The following is a 20,383-nucleotide window of genomic DNA, read 5'->3' as shown; positions in this document are numbered from 1 at the left end:
ATAAGAGCCCAGACCCTCAATGTTTACACTACTATTTGTAGCCCCGCAAGCTCAAGTCAATTTAGCTGGGCTCTGCGACTCGGTACTGGGGGGTTTTATTGCAGTGTAGACATAACTTCAGTGATTCCCAAATGTGCTCAGTTTACAGGGAAAAAAGGCAGAACTGCTGAATAAGGTGACACTTTTATATAGTCTACTTTCAAGGTAGGACTACATTGTAAAGAACAACAAGCACATTGTAAAGGAGTTTATCTAGAATATATAGATTACTGCCTGTGAATGGGAAATTGTGCTTTGACCAACACACATGCATTTCCTTGTCCATGTTCTCAACGTGATTTAGCAAACTTTTACAATGTAAGGCATGAGATCCCCAAGTGGAAACATGTTGGTTATTCAGTGCAAGCCTCAGCCTTCTACTGAATGACCAGGCCCAGCCACTTTAAATTCTTGAATACTTCTAAATACACAATGTCCCCTACATACTTTTCTCCTCTTAGTTGTATCATCTCATGTCTTAAAATCACTAATGGAGAATGACCCTCTAAAATCCTGAGCTCTGTCACAGGGTACTTGCCCCTTTAAGAGGGAGCAGTGGCTAGTGACTGGTCAGTTGATCCCCAGTTAGATGGAAGAGAAGGCACCTGGGCCATATAAATGGGGATAGAGTGAATTCCAAGTGACCCTGCCCTGAATTTTTATGTTAATCACTTGGTGGTAACAGCAATACCATCCAAGGACAAGGAAAGAAATTTGTGCCTTGGAGAAGTTTTTAACCTAAGCTGGTAGAAATAAGCTAAGGGGGTCTTCCATGTGAGACCCCAAATCTGTACCCCAGAGTTCAGATTGACGGGGGGGAACCTTAACAGCTTTGGAAAATCAGGCCCCACGTGGCTTCAACAAGGCCACTGAACTAGTCTGCGGCAGAGCCCAGAGTTGGACACAGATCTTTGGAGTCCTAGTCCAGTGTCTTAAACACACATATCCTTCCTGAATATCACAGTGATTGGGGGGCAGGGTAGTTCTCCACACTCAGCTCGGGACAGCGACAACTTCCAAAGTTCCGACTTAACTTGCCCAGCTTCCTGTAGAAAACCTCTGATACAACCCAGAACAGGACCCAGCTCTTGTTGATCCCAGGCCACTGCTCTAACCATCTCTTCCTGCAGGCCTTTGCCTTGTTTGCCCCACTACACATCATATGCAATTATTAGCTTGGCCAATTCAGCTCTGTGTTCTCTGTGCTTTGTGGGGGAGTGTATGCAGTCAAGCACAGCGATTTGGCCCATTCTTAAAGTTTTCTAGCTGAGAAAATAATGCTTAGGTGTGTCACAGGGCTGGTCTACACTACTGCTTAAGTCGCTGTAACTTACATCACTCAGAGGCGTGAAAAAGACACACACATCTGGCCACGCAAGATAGGGCACCCGAAGCACTGTCCACACCAGCGTTGTGTCAGCAGGAGATGCTCTCCCACCGACATAATTACTCCATGAGAGGTGGAAGCTATGCTAACCGGAGAGTGCTCTCCTGTTGGCATAGCGCGTCTTCACCAGATGCACTACAGCTGCATCAGTGCTGCTGCACCCATGTAGCAGTCTAGTGCAGTGCTTCTCAAAGCCGGTCCGCCGCTTGTGTAGGGAAAACCCCTGGCAGGCTGGGCCGGTTTGTTTACCTGCCATGTCCGCCGGTTCAGCCGATCACGGCTCCCACTGGCCGCGGTTCGTCGTCCCAGGCCAATGGGGGCTGCAGGAAGTGGCGTGGGCTGAGGGATGTGCTGGCCGCCACTTCCCGCGGCCCCCATTGGTCTGGAGCATCAAACTTCGGCCAGTGGGAGCCGCGATCAGCCAAACCTGCGGACACGGCAGGTAAACAAACTGGCCCGGACCACCAGGGGCTTTCCCTGAACAAGTGGCGGCCCGACTTTGAGAAGCACTGTTCTAGTGTAGACTTGCCCCTGGAAGAGACCTAGGGGGGAAATCCTGAACCTAGTGGCAAAACTCCCCTTGACTTCAACAGAGCCAGGTTTTCACCCTGAGATTCTATTCCTCCTTCTACTGTACGTGACTTTCTTCTAGGCAACAAAATGTTCTTGGGGGGCAGAGGAGCAGGGGCAGAAGAGGTCACCTTCCCTCCAGGTATCGCTTGTCTCCTGATCAATCCTTATCTCTTCACACATGAAAAATCTAGCTTGTTTTCACGGGTCCTGTTTTGAGGGTGGCTGCATGTCACAAAAACATGGCTACGAGACTCCAAACTTGTATTTTAAACTCTACAATGTGTAAAATTGTCTTGAATGAGCATTCCAAATTTGAAGCAGATCTTTGTTTGGAGGGGGGACTAAAAATTCACTTTTAAGCAGAAACCATGTTGCATCCTAAGCTCTGATACACTTAATACGGCCTCGTAATCCCTCCTGAGAACAACTGACCTGGAGGATACATACCTTTCATTCCTGATTTTCGGCTTCTGGAGCCTCATTTAACTGTTTCTACATAGGAAAAGCAATGAAAATGTGAAAATGTTTGAAATTTGTTCTGCTATGTTAGCTATCACCTCAAGTGTCCCTTCAACCGAGCTTGCTGGCTGGTCAGTTCTGCAGCTCTGGCCATCCAAGGATTGTTATAGCTAGAATAAGAATAAATAAAATTTGTCATCACGATACACATTACGGCCTTTACATGAACATAAAGAAAAACCATGCACTAAAAACACCATAAATAGCTCCCATTCCACCAGTTTGTGGTGTTCAGGCAGCATCCCACATTAGAAAGCTGCCCTGAAGTGGCAGGTGGCACTTCCTCTGATGTAGAAGAATCCTCAGGTGTGTTAAAAGATGGGATGGCCAGTTCTATGCCACCTGATCAACCTAAGGAGATGAAAATGACAGGAGGGACTGGGGCTGGAGCACCTTGTGCTCCAGTGATCCCTGGCTGGCGGAGTGGCCTCTAGGGGATCAGGGCCAGGTTAAGGCAATTCAGGTCCCTATGGAGTCCCACCATGCCCCTGACTCTACTTGAGGTAATAGTGGCAGGTGTGACACACACAAGAGCAATCTGCTGGGCTGGTTGGGAGCCCACCACATCTCCTCTTCTGGTAGGATACAGCCTCCTCAGTCCCTGGACCACCACTCCCTCTGGGGCCTGCCTTGCAGGAGAGAGGATTCAGTCCCCACCCACTCAAGCTTATACCCTGTATATGAAGGGCCTTGCCATCACCCCCAGAACCATGCTAGGTGGCAGCAGCAAGGGACCCCTGCACATCAGAACCCTCGGGTGGTGTCAGCAGGAGAACAGTGGATTTCAGAGTTAACACTCCACTGAGATGAATGGGGCAGTTCATGCCTGTCGGGACTTGTCTAGACAAACAATTAGTGCATGGCAAGCTGGGCTGTGAACCTACCTCATGCTAGCTGGTCAAACACTAACTGTCCCTATGGATCCTGCGGCTGCTCACTAACAGTTCCCCAGAGCGCTTTTCTGTACCCTGCTTTGAAACATGAGTAGGTCAATGAGCACCAGGAAAGATTTAGTGTGCAGTAGCACAGTCCACACAGACACTTGATAGCCAGCAGGCTAGTGTGGGATAGATTTATGCCCTAACTTGCCACTAACTGATTATTCATATAAACAAGTCCACAGGCCTATTGTTATAGGCTCTCTGCAAACTCAGGCAGGCATCACTGTATCAGTTACACTAAGCTCATGTTTCAAGCTCTTCTTCACAACCATGAGGGATAGACACCTGTTTTTAAAAAACTGCTAAGATTCTGATGTTAGCAGGTGTCTTCAGGACTTGTTCCCCTAGGTGTGTATCTATTGTATCTGTATCTTAACCTGTACTCGTGGCACAATTCTTACTGGTGTAACTTAAAGCCATCCTTATGCTACTCTAAATTATGCCAGGCACCAAAACATTCCCCAACATCCTACAGGATCAGGGGAGTTGAAAGGGGGATTAGAGCCACATTTCCTGCCCTACTCCCCTCAGTTATTCTGAGCAGAATTTAGCCACTGCTGGGGATCTGGCCCTAAGATTACATGGGGATGTGGTAATAGGAACAAATTCCTAAGAAATGAAAGGTAGAGGAAATTTCAAAAGGCTGTCCTCATGTTAACTAACAGCTCTGCTCTCCAGTGAGTCCTGGGAACAAACAGGAACGGGGAAAGAACAGGAGTACTTGTGGCACCTTAGAGACTAACAAATTTATTAGAGCATAAGCTTTCGTGGACTACAGCCCACTTCTTCGGATGCATATAGAATGGAACATATATTGAGGAGATATATATACACACATACAGAGAGCATGAACAGGTGGGAGTTGTCTTACCAACTCTGAGAGGCTAATTAAGTAAGAGAAAAAAAACTTTTGAAGTGATAATCAAGCTAGCCCAGTACAGACAGGTTGATAAGAAGTGTGAGAATACTTACAAGGGGAGATAGATTCAATGTTTGTAATGGCTCAGCCATTCCCAGTCCTTATTCAATCCTTTGTTGATTGTGTCTAGTTTGCATATCAATTCCAGCTCAGCAGTCTCTCGTTGGAGTCTGTTTTTGAAGTTTTTCTGTTGTAAACAGAACGGGGAGTAACTCACCAAAACATATTTCACAGAACAGCTCTATGGACCAACCTCTTCCTGAATGATTCGGGTATGTCTACACTAACCGGTAGATCAACACTGCTGCAATCGATGCAGCGAGTGTTGATTTCGCAGGTCTGGTGAAGACATGCTAAATTGATGGGAGAGCACTCTCCCATCAATTTGTGTACTCCACCTCCCCGAGAAGCACTAGGGAAGACAAAGGGAGACACTCTTCCATCGCCACCGCTATAAATGGATCTAACTATGTCGACTTCAGTTACGTTATTCACATAACTGAAGTTGCATAAGTTAGATGGATTTACCAAGGTAGTGTAGACCAGCCCAGACAATATGTACCATTTTCAATGCACCTTTCTCATTTATTTATGTAAGAATGCTGATGGGGTTTGAATACAAGTCTTTATGATGAGCTAGAATTATTCCAGCAATTTAGGGAACTCTGGGACTGAGCCACAACTATATTCATCTCTCAGTGGTGCAGTTCTCTGCATTCTGATTGGAAAGAGTTGGGTAACATATCAGGAAGTTTGGGATTAGGGGGTGTCACATGGTTATAGGAGTACAGAAGCAGAGAGTTCAGAGCAGAACGATTCACAATAGCCATGCTAAGAGGAAAGAGTATACCTCAGTATAATAAATTGTAATAATTTGAGATTGCTACCTGTGGACTTGATAATATTCAAGTTTGAAATGTATTTAGCCCAAGCCAGGATTCAGTTAATACCTCTCCAACAGGAAGCAATCTCAAGCTTTAAACGTCTACGTAAATGGAACTTGCAATTTATCCGATGTCTCAGCTATCCTTTGACATTTAATCAATCGCAAATGCTGACACATAAGCATTATTTCTTAATTCAATAACTTCTTCGTTCTTTGCTTTGGATTATATTTATATTGCTGTTTTAGAAGTAGTTTTATCTTTTAAATTGAGTTCATATTTTTAAAAAATACTGATACCTTTTAACCTTTCAATTCATGGTTTTAAAATCCTTTAGCTTAATTTTGTCACTAACAATATCACAGGAAGGCGACAGCATAGTTTGGTGGCAAATCAAATGCATCTCTTTCTGATTATGCAATATGATTTTTTGTGTGCTAATTGTTCTCCTGTGCTGCACCTCTGATTTCTTCACACCTTACCTCCAGGTCCTGGACAACAAAGGGACATCTTCCAGGAGCCTATGCATGACACTTCCTTGAACAGCAGAGGGAACGAGAGCGCTTGATGAAGGCAGCTCCAGGACAAAAACAGGTACTGCCTGAACTAACATTGGTGTTTCTGTATGGGATACAATTCCTTCCAAGAGCAAGAAGCTATTGCTCAGTTGCAGGGGGTTGGGCACGAAATTGAATATTACCACCTCTACAATCTAGCCTGATGTCAGAACTGCACTGATGGCCAGGCATAGTGATGGAGACATTGTGTTCCTGGATGCATTGTCATCCAGAGCAGATGCAAAATTCACAACTCCTCTCTGCCAGGTCATGAAAAATATAACAAGTGCCACTGGAAAAGCAGCAGAGCTGATCCCACTGTCCTGGCTACAGTCCATCTTATTTCATTACATTTTGCTTCCAGAAATTCTCAGCTTTTCAACTGCATGTGAAATTTTTCCCTTCCTGGCCTAAAGAGATGTGGTGTTTTACTGTGCAATATTAAACAATAGTCCTCAGTGTGTGTGTATCTCTATATATTTAAACAAGCAGTTGTAAAGTGTTTTGAAGAACTGGAAGCTCAAAAATGTTCTGGCTGAATTGAGGGATCTCTCAGTTTTCACTGTACTATGGAGAACCAATGAGAATATTTTCAAAGTCCAATGAAAAGGTTTTCTGGGGCATTGCATCCTTACTTCTGCAGGTTCTCTTTCTTGCTGAGCCTTTTCTTGGCTTTTTTTCTTCCTGTGATCTGGAAAGCATAGACAGATTAACCCCGCCTTAGTTCTTTATATAAACAGCAAACCCAGTAGAAGGAAAAGATGTTACACTGAGAAAGTCACCGGAGCCTCTGTGGTGTGAGAGTGAAACTAGAACCCTTCAGAAAATGGGATCTGAGAGTGGTTCTCTGACCCAAATTCCAGGAGACTATTGTCTTGACACAATACTAGAGAAAACAGGAAGACGTGCAAAACATTTTTGTAAAGAAGAGGTATGGCTGAAGTGATTAGTTTTTGGCATTTTGGTGTAATCAAAGTCATACCTGCCTGTGTATCCTTTATTATTTCCCTGTTCCACTAAAATGAAATCTATATGCTTTGAAGCTAGAGGATTTATATCATCATACAAACATGTATCAGCAGCTCTGGCAATAAAATCATTTTGTGCTGGAAGGGATCTGATCCCTCCCATCACAACAGGATCAATAGCAATCTCTCCTAGTCCCTTCAAAAGGAAATCATAAGCAACAGCACCGGCACACCATGTAATTGTCACCAATGTCTTTTTTCCCCTTTGCTATTGCCTGTCTTTGCCCATCAGCTGGCTCTTCCCACAGTGATCCAGTGTTCCTCTCAGTCTTTCTCTCCCAGAATTGCTTTGTAATTACTGGCTCGATCTCCCTCATACCATGGCCTCTTCCTGGGGTGAAATATGCTGCCATAGGACTGGGAAGCAGCTGTACTGGCCTCCTATCCCTGCCTGCTGTGCTGCATTGAGATATGGGGGAGTGAGGGTATAAGCAGAAGGAGCTGTGAGGAGGGAAGGAGAAGGAGAAAGCCTGGACTGCCTGGTTCTGGGAACAGTTGAAAGTTAGAGCTAAAGGGTGTAAGTGGGACATCAGTGACACATAGACTCTGGTGCTAGCTCTCTGAATGGGGTGAATCTCACTTTAAGGGAGGTCTGAGATATGTATAAAAATATATTTATAATTTAAACCCCAAAGAAGATTCCAAGTTAAAGAAATATACAGCCCATCTACCATCATTTAGTGCGAGCTGGGATGGCAAATATTTCATCTACTTGCCCTTGCCTTCTTATTTACTTTATACAGTTAACCTTTTTCTTTATAACTCCTGGGGAAATAAGGAATATTTAAAATGTATGGTGTATAACAGTGATTTTTAAAAAGGCTTTAAAATGTGCATGAAATGAGCAGGATTGATACTTACACCACACAAAGGGCACTAGAAGAATAAGGAGAGACATTGCAGCAGCGATATGGGTGGCAGTTGTGCTGTCAAAAAACGGTGAGCAGCCTTTTCCTGGAGGTCAAAAGAAGACAGGAATGAAATACCATTTCACTTGTTTATTTGCTTGGGGGAAGTTCCGCAGCTGGGATTCTGGGTTTCACGATGGCTGGGCCTCAGGGGCTGTAAAAGCCCTGAAGCTGGCAGGGGAGAATTCTCCTGATGCAACACTGCATACAGGTGTCAGAAGCAATCCTACGCCAGCCTCTTTGCAAGCCCCGGTGTAGAAGGCCAGCCGGAGACAGGGCTGGAGATGGGAGAGGATGCGCTGTGCCCAAGGGTCCCTGTAGTATTGAGAGCTATGGGGATTCTCAGCTGCTGGGGGGGGGACATGAAACTCTGTTTTGCACCAAATATAAATAAGGTCCCTTTAAAAAAAATGCATCTTTGCAGGAAACCACACAGTATGAATTTTAATCCATGCAGGATAAGGGCTTACTTTGGAGATGCTGGATGTTCTGTGTAAGGAAGATGACAAACAACACAACTAGAATCACTTCCCCAGGAGCTGCAGTATCCAGAATGACCCGGTACACTTGGAAAGAGAAAAGAAATAATAAAATGCTGCCATATTTGATTGACACAATTGGTTTTTTTCTTCTCTTTGTTTGTAGGATCATTCCTGCTTCCTGTACAATTGCAAAAGCTTTTAAACCGGATTCTTGAGGTGACCCATGGTGAGTCTCAGCTCACGAGACTTCAGTGAAGCAAGTAGCAATAGGAGTCAACAGGTCTGCAATGGTTTATTGAGTTTTGTAACATGTTATGTGATGTTAAGCTCTCTGTACATATGTTTTCTTTGTTTAACATTTTAAGGCAAAGCAAGTGTAGGCAAACATTACTAAATATCAGCCAGCAAGGGGGAAAGGTACAAAGTGCACTTCATGTGCTGCCATGAAGGTGCACTAGCTGCACTAGCAGCTGCTCAGGAGGTGTGGGGCTTTGCCCGCATCACAGTCCTGCTGGCTATGGAATTCTGCAGGCATGCTAGCCAACTGCACAGTTTATTGCTGGGTCAGTATTGTGTCTGGCTCCTTGAAAGATGAAGGGTGAGGAGCAGAAATTTTCCTTTTAGCTTCTTCTCCCTCTAGCTATGCTCACGGGCAGCCAAAATTTTGCCCTCAACATGTAGGATACATCTATACTCTGAGCTGGAGGCGTGATTCCCAGCTCAAGGAGACAGACCTGCACTCTCATTGCGCTACTGTGCTAAAAGTAGCAGTGCAGCCGTGGGAGAGGCAAGTCAGCCTGAATATGTACTTAGTGTCTCTGATGGGCATGTAGAAGTCTATTACCTTCAACAAGTAGGGCACAGTGTTAAGCTCATATGAGGACAACTGGTATTGGAAAAAAACAGGCCAAAGGCCAATAACTGGGGGAGTCTAGTTGTCAAGCTTCATACCAACTGTCCAACAAAGCTCAGCATTTCCAGAAATGTGTCATGTAACCAATGATAATCACTACAATACATTACAGCTACATCACTCACTCTGAGAATCATAGACGTGTAGGGCTGGAAGAGGCCTTGAGATCCTCTTGTCCATCTGCCCACACTGAGGCAAGAGTAATTATACGTAGGCCATCCTTGACAGATGTTTATCTAACCTTTTCTTAAATGTAATAAATATATAGGTACGTGTACAAATAACCTATTACTTACTTGTTTGCTTTTTAAACATCCCAAGGTGTTGGGGACAAATTGACAAGACCGCACTTATGAGAAGCGTTACCATGATCACACACGTGAGGAAGATCATATACAATACAAGGGCTGTGGAGAGACCTGTGGAGAAATAGGGAATGAAAATAGAATTGCTGTACCTACAATTAGGCTCTGCTCCTGCAAGTCACTCTGCCTGGGCAGACCCCTACAACCACAAGGAGTCCCCTTGGAGGTCTGCCAAGATGGATTAAGTAGCAGGATTGGGTCTTAGGCTAGGTCTACACTACCCGCCTGAATCAGCAGGTAGAAATCGATCTCTCGGAGATCGAATTATCGCGCCTTGTCGGGACGCGACAATCGATCCCCGAATCGACACGCTTACTCCACCAGCGGAGGTAGGAGTAAGCTCCGTCGACGGGGAGCCGCGGAGGTCAATTTTGCCACCGTCCTCACAGCGGGGTAAGTCGGCTCCGATACGTCGAATTCAGCTATGCTATTCGCGTAGCTAAATTTGCGTATCTTAAATCGACCCCCCCCCCCCGTAGTGAAGACCTGCCCTTAGTTCACTTCAATGGGATTTAAGCACACGTTTGAAGTTATGTGTTTAAGTGCTGTCCAGAATATTGATGCTGTCCTGCTTTGGGGACAGAACGGCAACATGGGAGGGGCTGGAACTGATTTTCTTTCTTTCTCTCTCTTCCTTCTGGTTTTTATAATAAAATTGTTGACCTGGGGACTTATCTTAGGGGCACATCTCTCCTCCCCAGGGGGGAAGCCAGGTTTACTTACTAGTGGCTCTCTGACTCCATTTTAGGACATGGGAGGGGGCCTTATAAGTGGTGTGATTTATACCCTGATGTAGCCCCATCTATGTTAGGGAAAAAGCTTGGAAAAGTTTGGCTCATTGGCTGCAGTAAGATCAGGAGGAGCCCGGGGATGAAAAAGTGGTTGCCACCTTGTGGGAGTAAGTGCTGGTTAGAGCTTTACTTTGTATGGAGCTTTAATTTCAAATCTCCCATCTCGAATATGTACAGTGGCCTCCCGCCTTTTCTGCCCTTTCTCCCCTTTTGCTGATTTTATGATTCTATAATCCATATAACCCATGCTACAGCCACAGGGTGACATCCTGCCTCTGAATTTTCCAGGCATGAGATTAATAAGGTGCTTTTGCTTTTTGTGTCTAGAGCTGAAGCTGCTCCTTTGACTAAGAGTATGTTTCATCTTCCTTCTGCAATCTGTTCTGTCTGCTTCATTCACTGCACGTACACCCTTTAGTATGAGAACCAGGGTGGGCCTACCTTCTTCCCACATCCAGAGGACAGCAGCAGTGAACATCAGAATGGCCAAGACACACACCAGCCCATGGATGAATATGATAGGCCCTCTCCACAGCTTTCCCACTATGAAAGCAACAGATACATTAGTGAGTGACATCACCACCCCTCTACAACACGGCGTACTCCATCCAAGAGCTTGATCCATAGTGGACACCACATTGTAGAGCAAAATGGCGTCCTGCATGACGTGGCATGCACTGTACATGCAAGGTCATGCTGCATGGAAGATGCCATTTTGTAGAGCACATATGTCCATATGTGGCCCGTGGAGGTGCCCCAAAACTAGCATCTGGCCAAAAGCATTGAAAAGGTTGGACCAGATTCTACAATAAGGCAAAACCTTGCAGCTCAGAAGAGATCCCCTTTATCAAAGGATGAATGGAGATAGTTCAGTATACACACACACGCAAGAGGAGAGTGATGCTAGTTAATATTTAAAAGAACTTCTATAACTAATTTGGGCTGTGTTAATAGATCTCCTAATCTATTAGTCAGTTATAGGAGAATTAATGGGGAAAGGACCTTAAAGTGTTGCTGTGCCCATGCCTCTCACTTTGTAAAGAAGTGAGGACATCGTTATAGCCTCGTATGCGTGTAATTAAAAAGAAATCTGGAAGTGGGGCAGGTTTAGGGGACCTCCATACCATACTAGGAATCAGCTCTGTATTTTGTTAAGAGGCCTGAGAGGCCTGGGGAGAAAGTTGCCTCATACCAGCATGAGGTGCAGTAGCCCACCCGCTAAAGAGAAACCCAGAGGAGTTGGATACTAAAATGAGCTGGGAAAGAGAGGAGGGGAGAGAAAGGAAAGGCTGATCAGTATTTAAGGTAAGTTAAAACAACGGGGTCAGGTGGATGGGGCACTAGCATAGGAATCATAATAATAAAGGCTTCATCAGAAGATCTCAAAGCACTTCACAAAGGAGACCTGTATCATCATCATAAGACAGCAACACAGGTTCTATTGACATCAATAGGAGCTGCTGTCTGCTCTGCACTTCTGAAAGAAAATTGGGTCACTCATTTAGGTGCCTTCACATGGGTTTCAGACCCTAGCGTTAGGAGCCCAGGTTGGGAAATGCTGGCCTTGGAATACTGAAGATACCCAGAAGCTTTTGAATTTCTCAGAAAAATCTAATCAGATGTGAACATGAAAATTGACGTATAGTGAAGATAACTGAAGTATCCTGGTACAGGCATATACAGTGCCATCAGATACTGCCAGAAGACCACATACCTATTTGCCATCTACCCTACTCTGTCACCTGTGTTTTCATATACAAAAAAAATTAAGCACATTTTAGGTTTATTTGCAATTTACACGCTGTCAAAGAGTGAAGAGAAATGAGATGAAATACTTACTATTTTTTTTCTTTTCCGATTGACAACACAAGATAATGAAGCCCAATCTAGATCCAGCAGCCAATGTTTTTGCAATAACAAGAGCAGCAGTAGAAATTTGCAGTGCATGCTTTAGTGAAGGCATGATACCTACAATATGGACACACAAATCCAAACCATCACTGAAAGCTGAGAACAGAAGGAGCTCAGGAGGACTGAAAGCTGTTCTATTTTCCCTGCTCTTTCTTTCTGCTTGAAGGACAGTGTAAGGCCTGGTCTACACTATGAGTTTAATTTGAATTTAGCAGGGTTAAATCAAATTAACCCTGCACCCGTCCACACAACGAAGCCATTTATTTTGAAATAAAGGGCTCTTAAAATCGATTTCTGTACTCCTCTCCGATGAGGGGAGTAGCGCCAAAATTGATATTGCCATTTAAAATGAGGGTTAGTGTGGCCGCAATTCGACGGTATTGGCCTCCGGGGGCTATCCCACAGTGCACCATTGTGACCGCTCTGGACAGCAATCTGAACTCGGATGCACTGGCCAGGTAGACAGGAAAAGCCCCGCGAACTTTTGAATTTTATTTCCTGTTTGCCCAGCATGGAGAGCACAGGTGACCACAGATAGTTCATCAGCACAGGTAATCATGCAGGCCGAGAATCGAAAAAGAGCACCAGCATGGACCGTACGGGAGGTACTGGATCTGATCGCTGTATGGGGAGAGGATTCAGTTCTAGCAGAACTACATTCCAAGAGACGAAATGCCAAAACTTTTGAAAAAATCTCCAAGGGCATGATGGAGAGAGGCCACAATAGGGACTCATATGAGTGCCGCGTGAAAGTTAAGGAGCTCAGACAAGCCTATCAAAAAACAAAGGAGGCAAACGGTCGCTCCAGGTCAGAGCCGCAGAGATGCCACTTCTACGCTGAGCTGCATGAAATTCTAGGGGAGGTCGCCACCACTACCCCACCTCTGACCGTGGATTCTAAGGTGGGGGTAATCTCAGCCACACCTGAGGATTCTGCGGACGGGGAAGAGGAGGAGGAGGAGAATGAGCTTGCAGAGAGCACACAGCACTCCGTTCTGCTCAACAGCCAGGATCTTTTTCTCAGCCTGAGTGAAGTACCCTCCCAACCCTCCCAAGGCAGTATCCAAGACCATGACCAAATGGATGGGACCTCAGGTGAGTTTACCTTTTAAAATATAAAACATGGTTTAAAAGCAAGCGTTTTTTAATGATTAATTTGCCCTGAGGACTTGGGATGCATTCGCGGCCAGTACAGCTACTGGAAAAGTCTGTTAACATGTCTGGGGATGGAGCGGAAATCCTCCAGGGACATCTCCATGAAGCTCTCCTGGAGGTACTCCAAAAGCCCTTCTACAAGGTTTCTGGGCAGTGCAGCCTTATTCCGTCCTCCATGGTAGGACACTTGACCACACCATGCTAGTAGCAAGTAATCTAGTATCACTGCATGACAAAGCCTGGCAGCGTATGGTCCCGGTGTTTGCTGGCATTCAAGCAACATCCGTTCTTTATCTCGCTGTGTAATCCTCAGGAGAGTGATATCGCTCATGGTAACCTGGTTGAAATACGGGAATTTAATTAAGGGGACAGAGGTGGCCATTCCTACTGGGCTGAAAAGAAATCCTTCCCTGTAGTTAGTCAAGGGGGTGGGGGAGTAATTGGCGGTGAGCTTTTCGCGTTTGGCTAGCAGGGATCTTCCCTGATACCAGCCACGCGGTGGGGGGAGGGATAAAGCAATCATTCCAGAGAACTGGATGGGGAGGGGGTTAGTTTGTTTTCTGCTGCTGCAGGTTAACAGGAAAAACTGCAGCACTCAACGGGCTTTGCTTGGTATGTGGGAAAGGAGGGCGCAGAAGCCGAAAGACAATGGCTTACCGTGGCCACATGCAAGCCAAATTCTGTTGCCTGGACCTGTGTCTGTGATCTCTAACACTAAAGCCACAGGCACTCAAAATTAAGATGCAAAATGCGACCTTGCACTGAAATCACATGTGCTATGTAATGTGAATAGTGTTGTTCACCGTGAAAGAGAATAAGCATTGTTCTGTAAAATGTACCTTTTTTCCCTCTCTCCCTTTTTTCCCTCTCTCCCTTTTTTCCCTCCCTCCAGCAGCTGCACATTTTTCAAGCCTCCCTCCTCCGTCCCAAAGGGTATCTCAGATAAGGCGGAGAAAAAAAAGGACGCAAGATGACATGTTCTCGGAAATCATGGAATCGACCTGCAATGAAAGAGCTCATCTGAATGAGTGGAAGGACACGGTATTAATATACAGGAAAGATGCCAGTGAACATTAGGACATGAGGGACCAACATGAGGACAGAAGGGACCAACGTGAGGAGAGGAGAGATGCTTGAGATGAGAGGTGGCAGCAGGAAGATCAGAGGAGGCAGGATGCAACGCTGGGGCTGCTGTGTGATCAAACAGACATGCTCCGGCGTCTGGTAGAGATTCAGGAACGGCAGCAGGATCACAGAGTGCTGCTACAGCCCCTGTATAACCACCCTCCCCCCTCACCATGTTCCATAGCCTCCTCACCCAGACGTGTAAGAACGTGGGGGGGGGAGGCTCTGAGCACCCTCCCATTCCACCCCAGTGGACAGCCCAAGCAAAAGGCTGTCATTATTTTAACCTTTTTTTAGTGGCCTTTTCCTTCCCTCCGATCCTCCTCCAAAACCCCACCCGGGCTACCTTGTCAGTTCTCTCCCTCTTTTTATAATCAATTAATAAAGAATAAATGATTTTTAAATGATAGTGACTTTATTTCCTTTGAAAGCAAGCTGTAATCAAAGGGGGAGTGTGGGTTCCTTACAGAGAATGAGTCAATAAAGGGGGCAGGTTTTCATTAAGGAGAAACAAACAGAACTTTCACACGGTAGCCTGGCCAGTCATGAAACTGGTTTTCAAAGCTTCTCTGATGCACAGTGCTTCCTGGTGTGATCTTCTAATCGCCCTCGTGTCTGGCTGCACGTAATCAGCAGCCAGGCGATTTGCCTCAGCCCCCCCCCCCCCCCCGCCATAAAGGTCTCCCCCTTACTTTCACAGAGATTGTGGAGCACACAGCAAGCAGCAATAACAATGGGAATATTGGTTTGGCTGAGGTCTGAGCGAGTCAGTAATGTGCGCCAGCGACCTTTTAAACGTCCAAATGCACATTCTACCACCATTCTGCACTTGCTCAGCCTGTAGTTGAACAGCTCCTAACTACTGTCCATGCTGCCTGTGTATGGCTTCATGAGCCATGGTATTAAGGGGTAGGCTGGGTCCCCAAGGATAACTATAGGCATTTCAACATTCCCAACGGTTATTTTCTGGTCTGAGAAGTAAGTCCCTTGCTGCAGCCGTTTAAACAGAGTAGTGCTCCTGAAGATGCGAGTGTCATGAACCCTTCCCAGCCAGCCCACATTGATGTTGGTGAAACGTCCCTTGTGATCCACCAGTGCTTGCAGCACCATTGAAAAGTACCCCTTGCGGTTTATGTACTGGGTACCCTGGTGCTCCGGTGCCAAGATAGGGATATGAGTTCCATCTATCGCCCCACCACAGTTAGGGAATCCCATTGCAGCAAAGCCATCCACTATGACCTGCATGTTTCCCAGAGTCACTACCTTTTGTAGCAGCAGCTCGGTGATTGTTTTGGCTACTTGCATCACAGCAGCCCCCAAAGTAGATTTGCCCACTCCAAATTGATTCCCGACTGACCGGTAGCTGTCTGGTGTTGCAAGCTTCCACAGGGCTATCGCCACGCGCTTCTCAACTGTGAGGGCTGCTCTCATCTTGGTATTCTGGTGCTTCAGGGCAAGGGAAAGCAAGTCACAAAGTTCCATGAAAGTGCCCTTACGCATGCGAAAGTTTCACAGCCACTGAGAATCGTACCACACCTGCAACACTATGCGGTCCCACCAGTCTGTGCTTGTTTCCCGGGCCCACAATCGGCATTCCACGGCTATAACCTGCCCTATTAACAACATGATCTCCAAAGCGCCGGGACTCGCGGTTTGAGAGAATTCTGTGTCCATGTCCTCATCACTCTCGTCGCCGCACTGCCATTGCCGCCTCCTCCTCGCCTCGTTTTTCTGGTCCTGGTTCAGCATAAACTGCACGATAATGCGCGAGGTGTTTACAATGTTCATGACTGCTGTCCTGAGCTGAGCGGGCTCCATGCTTGCCATGGTATAGCGTCTGCAATGTTCACCCAGGAAAAAAGGCGCGAAACGGTTGTCTGCCGTTGCTTTCATGGAGGGAGGGGTAAGGCTGTACCCAGAACCACCTGCGACAATGTTTTTTGCCCCATCAGGCACTGGGATCTCAACCCAGAATTCCAATGGGCGGGGGAGACTGCGGGAACTATGGGATAGCTATGGGATAACTACCCACAGTGCAACGCTCCCGAAATCGACGCTAGCCCCGGTACATGGACGCACACCGCCAAATTAATGTGCTTAGTGTAGCCACATACATTTGACTTTATACAATCTGTTTCCAAAATTCGAATTCTGTAAATTCGGATTAATCCCGTAGTGTAGAGATACCCTAAGTGTAACACCGACAGACCCTGGTCATCAGCAGGTGGGATTGAACCTGGCATCTCTTGAGCTTAGTGCATGAGCCTCTACTGCATGAGCCAAAAGCCATATGGCTGTTAGCTAAGGCTGTAGAGCAGGCTCATTAATCTCTCTGTAAGAGGTCTCAGTGCCACTAGAAGGGGCAGAACACCACACCCAGAAGGTGTGTGGGTTACAAAAGTACAATTTCCTTTTTGTCTGCAGTTCAGTTCAGTGTCCCAAAGACTAAAATGGGAATGAACCTTCTCGCTGGGATTTGAGATACAATGAAAAGTTAACCCCTTGGGGCAGCATTCTGGTTCTATGACTAGAGGTCCTAGGCATTACAGTAATACAAATGAATAATAATTAATAAAGAAATTCTTAAACTTTGACACCTGGCAGGGGGAGCAAAGCTCCAAACTTATGTAGCTATGTTAAGATCTTAATGTTAAATTTCCTTTAAAGATTCCCTAAGTCCTGTCTTAGGCTGCTGAGTGTTCAGGGTGAGAAATGCGCTGGAATTAACTGGATCCGCTGTGAAAGAATCATAGAATCATAAAATATTAGGGGTGGAAGAGACCTGAGGAGGTCATCTAGTCCAATCCCTTGCTCAAAGCAGGACCAACATCAAGTAAATTATCTCAGCCAGGGCTTTGTTAAGCTGGGCCTTAAAAACCTCTAAGGATGGAGATTCCACCACCTCCCTAGGTAACCCATTCCAGTGCTTCACCACCCTCCTATTGAAATAGTGTTTCCTAATATCCAACCTAGACCTCCCCCACTGCAACTTGAGACCATTGCTCCTTGTTCTGTCATCTGCCACCACTGAGACCAGCCTAGCTCCATCCTCTTTGGAACCCCCTTTCAGGTCGTTGAAGACTGCTATTAAATCCCCCCTCACCCTTCCCTTCTGAAGTCTAAATAACCGCAGTTCCCTCAGCCTCTCCTCGTAAGTCACGTGCCCCAGCACCCTAATCATTTGCGTTGCCCTCTGCTGGACTGGGAGGGGGAGGGACCAAAACTGGACATAATACTCCAGGTGTGGCCTCACCAGTGCCGAATAGAGGGGAATAATCACTTCCCTCGATCTGCTGGCAATGCTCCTACTAATACAGCCCAATATGCTGTTGGCCTTCTTGGCAACAAGGGCACACTGCTAACTCATGTCCAGCTTCTTGTACATTGTAATCCCCAGGTCCTTTTCTGCAGAGCTGCTGCTTAGCCAGTCGGTGCATGGGATTCTTCCTTCCTAAGTGCAGGACTGTGCACTTGTCCTTGTTGAACCTCTTCAGATTTCTTTTGGCCCAATCCTCCAATTTGTCTGGGGCACTCTGGACCCTGTCCCTACCCTCCAGCATATCTACCTCTCCCCCTAGCTTAGTGTCATCTGCAAACTTGCTGAGGGTGCAATTCATCCCATCATCCAGATCATTAATAAAGATGTTGAACAAAACCGGCCCCAGGACCAACCCATGGGACACTCCACTTGATACCGGCTGCCAACTAGACATCGAGCTGTTGATCACTACCCATTGAGCCCAACAATCTAGCCAGCTTTCTATCCACCTTATAGTCCATTCATCCAATCCATACTTCTTTAACTTGCTGGCAAGAATACTCTGGGAGACCATATCAAAAGCTTTGCTAAAGTCAAGATATATCATATCCACCGCTTTCCCCATATCCACAGAGCCAGTTATTTCCTCATAGAAGGCAATCAGGTTGGTCAGGCACGACTTGCCCTTGGTGAATCCATGTTGACTGTTCCTGACCACCTTCCTCTCCTCTAAGTGCTTCAAAATTGATTCCTTGAGGACCTGCTCCATGATTTTTCCAGGGACTGAGGTGAGGCTGACAGATCTGTAGTTCTCTGGGTTCTCTTTCTTACCTTTTTTAAATATGGGCACTATATTTGCCTTTTTCTAATCGTCCGGAAACTCCCCCGATCGCCACGAATTTTCAAAGATAATGGCCAATGGCTCTGCAATCACGTCAGCCAACTCCCTCAACACCCTTGGATGCATTAGATTTGGACCCATGAACTTGTGCATGCCCAGCTTTTCTAAATAGTCCTTAACCTGTTCTTTCACCACTCAGGGCTGCTCACCTCCTCCCCATACTGTGTTACCCAGTGCAGGAGTTTGGGAGATGACTTTGTCTGTGAAGACCGAGGCAAAAAAAAGCATTGAGTACTTCAGCTTTTTCCACATCATCTGTCACTATGTTGCCTCCCCCATTCAGTAAGGGTCCCACACTTTCCCTGACCTTCTTGTTACTAACATACCTGTAGAAAACCTTCTTGTTACCCTTCACATCCCTTGCTAGCTGCAACTCCAATTGTGCATTGGCCTTCCTGATTACACCCCTGAATGCTCTATCAATATTTTGATACTTCTCCCTAGTCATGTGTCCAAATTTCCACTTCTTGTAAGCTTCCTTTTTTAGTTTAAGCTCACTGAAGATTTAACTGTTAAGCCAAGCTGGTCACCTGCCATATTTGCTATTCTTTCTGCACATCAGGATGGTTTGTTCCTGTGCCCTCAATTAGGCTTCTTTAAAATTTAGCCAGCTCTTCTGGACTCCTTTCCCGCTCATATTAGCCTCCGAAGGGATCCTGCTCATCAGTTCCCTGAGGGAGTCGAAGTCTGCTTTTCTGAAGTCCAGAATCCATATTTTGCTACTCTCCTTTCTTCCTTTTGTCAGGATCCTGAACTCAACCATCTCAAGGTCATTGCTGCCTAGGTTGCCATCCACTTCTACTTCCCCTAACAATTTTTCCTTGTTTGCGAGCAGCAGGTCAAGAGGAGCACGGCCCCTAGTTGGTTCCTCCAGCACTTGTACCAGGAAGTTGTCCCCAACACTCTCCAAACACTTCCTGGATTGTCTGTGCATTGCTGTATTGCTCTCCCAGCAGATATCAGGGTGATTGAAGTCCCCCATTAGAACCAGGGCCAGTGACGTGGTAGTAGTGAAGATTCTGTTATTCTATGATTGTGATGATCTGAGTGTTAAGATGAAGTGCCAAACCTGATGCTTAGCAGTGCCACATGTTACTAATTTCTCCAAACTTTTCCAGTTTGCCAAAAAGATTTTTTTTTAAATTATCATATCACTTGTGTCTCTAAATCACCTTGATGTTGTAGCTTTGTCAGGGCCAAAATCTGCCACTACTACTCATTAAGTAGTACCTTGCTCCACAAGTAGCCTGTGCTTAACTTTACAAGCCTGGGTTGCTAAAATTAGGCACCTAAATACATATTATGGCAACTAAATAAAAAGTGTTTTTTTTTAAAGATACTGAACATCCACTGCTCCTTTGACAACTGAGGCCACCTACCAGATCGGGTCCCATTCTGAATCTGGCTGGAGGAAGAGGTAGTGCCCACCCACCTTGTAACTTTTAGCCCAGTGGTTAGAGCACTTACGTGGGATATGGGAGACCTAGGTTCTATCCCCCCATCAGGCAGAGAGAGGATTTGAACAGGGGTCTCCCACCTCTGAGTGCTCAAACCATTGAGCTATGGGATGTTCTGATGTGGGGATCTGTCATTCTCTCCAGTTGAAGCTGTTCCACTGTGGATAGACACTTAGAGTCACTGGACCAGAGAGTGAGAATGACTGACTCTGGAGCCTGCTGGTTAGAGGTGGCAGACCCAGAAGCCACTCCCCCTGCTCCAATAAGTC

General features: G+C 46.0%; 1 protein-coding gene across 1 annotated transcript; it reads right to left on the bottom strand.

Annotated features, from left to right (window-relative positions):
* Positions 1-1,851: 1,851 nt before the first annotated feature.
* Positions 1,852-11,052, bottom strand: LOC122174794 (uncharacterized). Its single transcript, XM_065556422.1, has 7 exons — positions 10,748-11,052; positions 9,447-9,569; positions 8,226-8,321; positions 7,709-7,801; positions 6,455-6,510; positions 4,432-4,565; positions 1,852-2,628 (listed from the first exon to the last, which is right to left on the bottom strand). Exons 1-6 carry the CDS (start codon positions 10,989-10,991, stop codon positions 4,446-4,448), a joined length of 732 nt encoding a protein of 243 aa, XP_065412494.1. The 5' UTR covers positions 10,992-11,052; the 3' UTR covers positions 1,852-2,628; positions 4,432-4,445.
* Positions 11,053-20,383: the final 9,331 nt, after the last annotated feature.

Source organism: Chrysemys picta, chromosome 9 (genome assembly GCF_011386835.1).
Source record: "Chrysemys picta bellii isolate R12L10 chromosome 9, ASM1138683v2, whole genome shotgun sequence".
NCBI lineage: Eukaryota > Metazoa > Chordata > Testudines > Emydidae > Chrysemys > Chrysemys picta.
Note: the sequence above shows the minus strand (reverse complement) of the source record. Positions and strands in the feature narration are given on the sequence as shown.